Genomic DNA, 9109 nt, shown 5'->3' with positions numbered 1-9109 from the left:
AAAACTTGCATATTTTTTTAAAGATTTTTTTCCTTAAAAAAAAGATTTTTTTCACATAATAAATAAACAAAAAAATCTTTTTTTTTATCTTATTTTATCCAAACATAATTGATAGATAAAAAAAGATCTTTTAAAATGAAATATCCAAACATAAAATCACTTTTACTTTTATAAAAGATCTTTTAAAAAAATATTATTAAAAAAAAGATTTTTTTCTGAAAATAGCGTCCAAACAGGCCCTTAGACTTATACCATTTGATATTCATATCAAAATTTTATGAATAATTGAAACAAATGGAACCATTATGCGATTATGATTTGATATATATGGACCATCAGTAAAACATAACATGTAGGAAACAGTCATATGGACATCCTTATGCATGCATGCAGGTGCCATCTCAGTGCAACTTATGTACCCGTTTTTAAAAAACTGCAGAAAAATACTTGCCTTCTTTCCTTTGGTTGAAAGACCTTTAGATTTCAAAAGATTACGAAGCCTCTCTACAGTCAACCTGTGGAAATCCTTATTGAATGTTTGACTGGTTGATCCCTCTGTATGTTTAAAACCATAAGAAACAAAAATCATTGAGATATATAGAGAATCCATATGCTAAAACCTCTGTTCGGCAATCTTACTAAGGATCATGGTAAACTAATTTATAGTAATTATCAGACCTATGACCTTAAATCTTTGCCAATCACAAATACCTGAGGTAAACTCAAGAGGCAGCCTGAATTAGAGGTGCAAGCACAGGTAAAGAGAACTTCCAGTAACATAAATTAAGCATAACTAAAACATAAGCCTGAGGTGCATGTCTGGATACGTATCAGACTGTATGATAAGAGATGTGACCAATCCCACACCCAACAAACGGTATACATATATGATATAAAATGCATATAAGGATGTAGGTAATTGAATCCAATGTTTATATACATCCCACTCAGGATCCAATGCAAAATGCCTTACAAAGGCCATACCCACCTTGTAAAGAGTTTATTTGATTATTTGCTCTCTTAGCTGAAGCTCTGCCATCCAAACCCTTGTCACTAGCCCTGATTAAAGAGTTTAATGAGGCCGGGTTCAATAACACAACGAGATTGAAATACTTAAATACAGACATTAATGAACGCAAAATAGGCACCATTAGTTATTCACAAGAGGCAAGTGAAGAGAAAGGAAAAACTTATCCATATTTCTTCATCAAAAGAAACATAGTGGCAGAAAATTTGCAGGCAAGTTGGTGAATTGAGGATATTTACCATCCTATGGGGGGAATAATACCTCTTTCTAGATCCCTCGGTTCCATCCTTTGAGCTGGAATCACATTTTTGTTTCTTCAGGCCTAGGGTGAGTGCTCTAATAAGTATGTTTTGTTGGTTTGTCTTAATATGCTGGCCCTCTGGATCAACAAGAGAGTTAGAAAACCTCTGCTTCATGATGATTATCAAATGAAGAAAATACTAAAGATATGGCAAAAATCTATGACATGAACCACTTACTACGTAAAAATATACATCATGACCAAGTCACCAAGAAGGTGTCGAAAGCTTCTTAATATATGATTTCATAAATTCAATAAAGTACTCAAGAAATAAAATTTGATAACATGAACCATTTAGAAACTAAGATGGTAAGGTCCTCTCATGCTCAATAAAGGCGATGGTCAGCACTTAAGCAGCACTTATGCAATGTACAAACACTAAACACCCTAAACTCAACAAATTAAGGCAACAATAAATATGCTAAATACCAATCCAACTTGACAAAGTACATAACATAAAAGCTTATAAGCTCAGATAAAGAATCTTTCATTGGCAAATACAAGTACCATTTGAATATGATAAAGTATAATGTTTGTGGATGATAGGGAGCCAATCTTAACCCTGGCGATGAGAAGGAAATAATTTATAACGAAATAATCGATGGCTACATAGCATACCTCCCTAAATTACTAACGATTTATTATGATAGCTAAACAATCAATTCTACATAAGAGAAATTTTCTGGTTTCTATAAGAAGAAAATGGTAAGAGTTCATTTGTTTCATTGCTAGAGTCTTTGCTTGAGAGCGAAGTGAAATATCATTATTGGAGCAATCAAACTATACTGAGTTGTGGCAACCTGTTTAAATACTATAAGATAAAGAATGAGAAGACCTGGTGGCATTGTTTCATGATCGCATACGTACACCCGCATCCCACCCTGCACAATCAGGATGTCAAATCAAATTCGAATATAATATCTTGCAAATAACATCATGCAGAGTTCTGAAAAACTGGAAGGAAAATCATTTTCAATGACAAGAAGTATCATTATGATGTAGGACATTGGTAGCTTTACATAAAAAGCATGTGCGTCGAAGAAAGCACGGCAGAAAATTCACTTGATATTTATTTCAGAAGAAAGAATGCTTACACAGTAGAACCCAGCAGGATAGAGGAAATGTGATTAATGATGAAAATAGAGCTCCTGTATTATCTTAATTCAGCATGAATTTAAACAAATAATTTCAAGATTTCAAACAACATAATAAGCATCCATTACAGGTATAACATTAACAAGATTAGGTTCAATTTTTAAAAAGAATCCCTTGTAAAAGAAGCCTAATTTGCAGTGCTTTTAGTTTCTCCGGAATGCTCCTAATATTCTGTTCCACTTGAAATGCAAAAGATATTCTAAGATCTCCATAAACAAAAACAAAGGCAGAAGAAGAAAATATTACGAATTAATCACGACACATGATTAATACCAAGTGAAAGAGCCTCCAATGTTGCATATTAAACTACTTATTACAAAGTTGGGAATCGTTAGTGACATGAGTTCAATTATTAGAAAAGTCGTGCTATTTAGTACAACAGTTCGAAGCCATAAAATTCCTCACTTTTTTCATCGAAGTTTTGATGTTTTAGCTCAACTCCAAACTCCATACATCACATCAACCATCAATGTACTAAGTAATCAACCATTTTTCACAGCAATATTCTAACATTTCTTAAGCAAATGTCAATGCTTCAACCAAAACCACAAAACCTAACAGTAACAATAAACAAGAAACCACATTGTAATTCAAATTCGCAAAATCAATACAAAAGAACACCACATATCAAAGCATCCAACAGAAATTCAAATTCGTTAATCATGCATGAAAAAGAAGAAAAAGAAAGAAAGAAAAAAAAGTTGGAAGTAAGAGTGATTTACCGGATTGGAAGACACAACGGTGGAAGAGAAGAGGCCTCGAGAGGGAAGATCGGAGAGAAATGAAGAAGCACCAGATGAGCGATTCGTATCCATAACCATCGAATTGAACACGATAACGAAACCAACACAACAAAGAAGAAGAAGAAAACCCTCGGAATCAAATTGAAGCGACAGCTTCAGTTCAGAACTACCGCGAAGAATAAGTTTGTGGTGTTGATACACCGAAATAGACCTCAGTTGGACTCTCCCTTTGACCACCACGGAAATTAATTAGATTTATTTACCTTATACACTCCTCCGCCAGAAAACGTAATTGGGTATTCTTTTGTTTTTTATTATTAACCGCGTGTTAATTTTGGCAACGTAATTTTCCCGGCAATTTTTTTTAAGCCGGGAAATTATTTTTAAAGAGCAAATTTTTTAATTTTGGTTTTTTGAGTATGTCTACTATTCGGATGATTAAAAAAATTAGAAGAAAAATAAAAAGAGAAATCACGGATAAGTATATTTTGGAGGAAAACGTTTTCTACATTATGTCAATAAAAAATAAAGGATTAATTTTACAAAAAATGTGTAGAGTAAGTAACAGCATGTATATTAGTAAGTTATAGATCAAATGACATAATTTTTTTTATCTTTATTTAAATATTTTAGATTTGAGTCTTACTCTTAATTTAAAAAAAAATAAAAGTATATATTTGAATGACATGTATTAAGTGATAAAAAATATTTTATCTAAAATTTTGGTACGTTTAATAATTTTTTTAAGTATAATAAAAAAATATTTTTATATAAAAACATTCAAAATTTAATATTTTTTTAATTTTTAAATATTAAAAATATTATTTTAAAAAATTGCTTTTAGAAGCTAATCCAAATGAATCTTCAAATTTTCATATCATGTTAAACTGTCCAACTACACATCCAAGTATTTTTAGCAAACAAATCCAACTAAATGAGTCTAAACTCAACAAAAACCTTTCATCACACTTTCACTAACGCAAAACATATCCTTATTCGTCTTCGTCTTCGTATTCTTTCTTCTTCGTGTTCTTCCTTCTTCTTATTCGCTTTCCTCCTTCTTCGTCTTCGCATTTCTTCTTATTCTTCTTCTTCTTTGCGTTCTTCTTTCTTTTTCTTCGCCTTCCTCCTTAGTCTTATTCGTGTTCCCTCTTCTTCTTCGCGTGTTTTCTTTCAATCGTCATTTCTTTATTGCTGTTGTTGTTGCTGTATTTTTTTCTCCTTTTAATTGAGGTTCATTTAGATCCAAAAATGAATCTGATGTGTTTTTATTAATGATTGAGTCTTTTTGACTACTTGTTCAAAGTTGAACTAATTTCAGTTCATTTGTGAATTAATTGAGGTTCACTTGATGCGGCTAATAAATATTTACCAAATTTCTTATTCCTTAAGAAGTTTCAGTTTATTTCTTAGTTTAATTAAGGTTCATTTGGATCAAGAAATAAATTGTATGTGTTTTTGTTGATAATTGAGTCTTTTTTACTGCTTGTTCAAAACTGGACTAATTTCGGTTCATTTGTGTGTTAATTGAGGTTCACCTGATGCTGCTAATAAGTATTGACTAAATTTTTTATTCCTTAAGTAATTTCGGTTCATTTCTTAGTTTATTTGAGGTTCATTTGGATCCAGAAATAAATTCGATGTGTTTGTGTTAATTGAGGTTCACTTGATGCTGCTGATAAGTATTGACCAAATCTTTTAGCAAAGAAGAATGAAATTATTCATTATCACTTTATTCAATTGTATTAGATTCCACTCCATTCCATTCAATTAGTTCAGATTTGAACAAACAGTCAAAAAAACTTAATCATCAACAAAAATACATCAAATTCATCTCTGGATCCAAATGAACCTCAATTAAACTAAGAAATGAACCGAAATTACTTAAAAAATAAAAAAATTGGTCAATACTTATCAGTAGCATCAAGTGAACCTTAATTTAGCACACAAATGAACCAAAATTAGTTCAGATTTGAACAAACAGTAAAAAGACTCAATCATTAATAAAAACATATCGAATTCATTTCTGGATCTAAATGAACTTCAATTAAACTAAGAAATGAACCGAAATTACTTAAGAAATAAAAAATTTGGTCAATACTTATCAACAGCATCAAGTGAACCTTAATTACAAACAAATGAACTGAAATAAATCAAGAAATAAATCGAAATTATTTAATGATGGCATCAGAGAAAATCAGAACTAATAAAGATGCTTGCAAAATGTTGGTGTTATTGGTAATGACGATAACAAAAAAGGACAAAAAAAAGAAGAAGAAGACGTGAAATTGGGAAAGAACCTGGTGCGCGAATTTAAAAAGAAGAAGAAGAAGAAAGAAGAGGAGGAGGAGAAGGAGAGCAGAAGGAAACGGAGAAAGAGAAAGAGAAGGAGAAGGAGGCGCGTAATTTAAAAAATTGTTATAACAACTTAGTTAGACTTAGTTAAGTATTTTTTTTTTTGTCGTAGAGTTTTATTGCATGTTAAAATATAATGAGTAAGTTCTCTTTGAACTTTGAAGACAATGATAGGAAACCTTTTGTAAGAATACTTAAAACTAAACGTTTTTGAGAAAAAGAAAAGATTTTATTTATTTTTTTATTGAAAATAAATCAACCCATTCTCACAAGACACAAGATACAAGACACAAGTCACTAGGGGTGGACATGCTTTGGATTTTTAAAAATCCAAACTACATCTACTTTAAAATCAGTTTTATGGTTCATAAAATCAAACTGCAACCGGATTAAAAAGAGAAACCGATTCTAAACCAATTTGAAAAAATAAAAATCAATTTTAAACCGGTTTTAATATTTAAATCCGGTTTTAAATATACTTTTTTAGTATCCAAATTTAAAATCTGATTTTAAATCTGGCTTTTTAATATCCAAATTTAAAATCTATTTTTTTTAAAATTCAATTTTAAAACCAGATTTTTTAACCAAAAAATTAGTTTTAAAACCAGTTTTTAGAAATCCATTTCCAAACCAAATTTTTTAACCAAAAATCCAGTTTTAAAACCAGTTTTTAGAAAATCTGATTTTCAAACCATAATTTTTTTAAAAGTAAAATTAATACTAAAGCCTTTTAAATTATATAAGTTCATTACAACTAGGATTTGGTTCTTTATAAATCTAATGACAATAGCTAATCTAAATAACATTTAATCATTTTCAAAACATTAAAATGATACCACTAAAAAATCTCCTTAAAACAACAACCACAAAATATCAAAAGATGCCAACAAATTCATCAAACAACCACAACCTTTGAAGAAAATATATCTACAAATAACAAAATATATCTACAAATATATCAAACAACCACAACCTAATATTTCCCAAACGCTAGCATCAGGTGCTTCAATATAATTTCTAATCATGGTGCCAACTCTTCTACAGTCTCCTGTTTGAAGTAAACTAAATGTGGGCGATACATAAAATTAAGTAAATTGGATAACTGAATATGATTCATTAAGATACAAACAAACAGATATCATAGTCAGAACCTCTTCAAGTGTTTGCAAAAGCTGAACAAGCAGCCTCTTGAACCCGCTTATTATCATCCAAAATTCTTCGAAGAAGACACATAAGAACACTATCAAATTGATCATAGCCTTTTGGGTATCCAATACCCTAACATAGGAACATGTTAGAATTCAAACAATAAGAAAAATAACATCTAAATACACAAATAACAGGTTATCTATTTATGTGTCAACAAATATTGGAAATCAATTCGTCAAGTATTCATCTTGTTTCTATTTTTTAATAAGTTGTCAACAAATGTGAATACTAACCATACTTAGTCATCATCAAGATTATCAATTGATGCCGCTATAGAATAAGTACTATCATTAGAGGAAAATATATCTGTCAAGGAAAATAAATTAATTATTAAGTCTATATTTAACAACTTTTAATTGTTAACTAATATGAAAAAAATTTTATACCTTTATCAATTTGCTGAAGAACTTCACCATCATCATCATCTAAAGCAGAGAAAAGATCTTCCTTAAGCCAATCTCCTGTGCAGACTAAGGCCTCTACCATTCTAGGTGTTAAGAAACTGCAGTATGGATCGAGGACTCTTCCTCCAATACTAAATCCAGACTCTGAAGCTACCGTAGAAAGAGGTATAGCCAATACCTCACAAGCCATATTTTCAAGAATTGGAAATCGGGTTGAGTTGACCTTCCACCAATTTAGGATATCAAACTTATGGGAGTATGGCTCGCATTCTTCTTATAAATATTTATCAAGTTCAGATATTGTATTTGTTCTACAACCTGTTGCTTGCAGAAAAAAGCCCATGCTATGAACATCAGTATTAATGTTGTTGGCTTAAACATCTTGCATATCAGCTTCACTTGCTTCCTCAGAACTTTGGTATTGCTGATAAAGTAACTTTATGCACTTGGACAACTTTGACTTCAATTCGCCCCCTTTTTCTTCTCCAAATAAGTAATCCAACAAATAATTGACATACTTAATCTTTATTGTTTATGGCTTTTCATAACACTTGCATTCCTTGTGCATTGATCCGATTTTTTACTCTTTTTCATGATCAAATTTTTATTGTTTATGGCTTGCTATCCTTATAACACCATGCAAGAATTAGTAGTTTCTCTAACTCCATCTTCTTTAATTTTTGTGTTTTATTGTCTTGGAGTTAGTTTGAATCAATACTTTTCTCATGTCCTAACTAATCTTGCATGTGTTCATCATTGTTGACATTGATGCTTGAGATTGCTCTTTTCATGCTTTATACTTGTGTACTTCCTTCATTCTTACATCAAGTGCTAGTGATATGCCTCAATACTTTTGTTGATTTCTCACTTACATGGTGTAGCTACCATGTACTTGAGATCCCTTACTCTTTGTTGGCATTATTTTTCGCTTGCACTTTCTTTATTTCGGTGTCTTTCTCTCTAAGCTTAATGTTTCTTCTTTTTCTTCCTTTTCAGGATGGCCACCAAGAAAGGATAGGAGAAAGCTTCTAAAAAGATGCCTACCAAAGCAGCAACTCAGAAAGTGCTCAGTGAGGCGCGAGCTCCCAAGCCAACCATCAAGACGCCACCTCCTAAGCGGCCAAAGATGGCCAACCACATTGATGAGACAGAGAAAGAAGTTTCCGCAAATGATCCTGCAAGATTTTCCAATCGCTATGGTAAGCGGATGTACTCTAAGTTGCTTGATAGAAATCACCACTGTGAGTGCCTCCTACTTGTTCCGGAGCACTTAGCTTAATTTGTGGTGGACCGCATTGAGAGGCGGCATTGGGGATTCTTAAATCGGGAGGTGAGCGAAGCCAACCTATCTTGGGTGGATGAATTCTACACCAATTATCATACACCCACCCTTGAGTCAATTTATTTACGTCGGAAGCAAGTCCCAATATCTGAAGCCACTATTCAACAAGCACTTGACCTTTTATCAAGTCTGAATGGGATGGGTGCTTATCAATAAAAGCAGAATTTGACCACAAGAGATATCTTTTTGACTGGGATGCTATCCTTAAAGTCGTTGCTTAGCCTGGAAGCAAGTGGATCTATGGGGCAAGCAAGTGTAAACCCAAGAGCATCTCGGTCCATGCATTGATTATGGAGACTAGAGTATGGCAACAAATCATGTCTCCTTTTCGCCATGCATAAACTGAACCAACAATTAGGAAAAGCACGACAATTAAAGCTTCTATAAATACGGATATCCCCAATATATCAAAACCTATTGTCCAGGGATAAAGAAAAACCGTTTCAACATCAAAAACAACAAAAACTAGAGCAAACATATAATAATAGATTCAAAATTGTAACCAAGCATCACCCATTGGTTCTATTCCCGATTCATAACTAGAAAGTTTTTCGGGCCCTTTGCTAATCGGGG

At 32.0% G+C, this 9109-nt stretch overlaps 1 protein-coding gene across 1 annotated transcript in view; it reads right to left on the bottom strand.

The window, feature by feature from the left end:
• LOC107631629 overlaps positions 1–3525 on the bottom strand; it is a 4654-nt gene extending 1129 nt beyond the window's left edge. Inside the window, exons 1-5 of the mRNA XM_016335126.2 lie at positions 3206–3525; positions 2164–2209; positions 1289–1406; positions 989–1059; positions 452–555 (exon numbers count right to left, since the gene is read on the bottom strand). Coding sequence (XP_016190612.1) covers positions 452–555; positions 989–1059; positions 1289–1406; positions 2164–2209; positions 3206–3304 — 438 coding nt within the window. The 5' untranslated portion in view covers positions 3305–3525. The remainder of the gene's footprint in view (positions 1–451; positions 556–988; positions 1060–1288; positions 1407–2163; positions 2210–3205) is intronic.

This window comes from Arachis ipaensis, chromosome B01 (assembly GCF_000816755.2).
Source record: "Arachis ipaensis cultivar K30076 chromosome B01, Araip1.1, whole genome shotgun sequence".
In the NCBI taxonomy this organism is placed as follows: Eukaryota; Viridiplantae; Streptophyta; class Magnoliopsida; order Fabales; family Fabaceae; genus Arachis; species Arachis ipaensis.
Note: the sequence above shows the minus strand (reverse complement) of the source record. Positions and strands in the feature narration are given on the sequence as shown.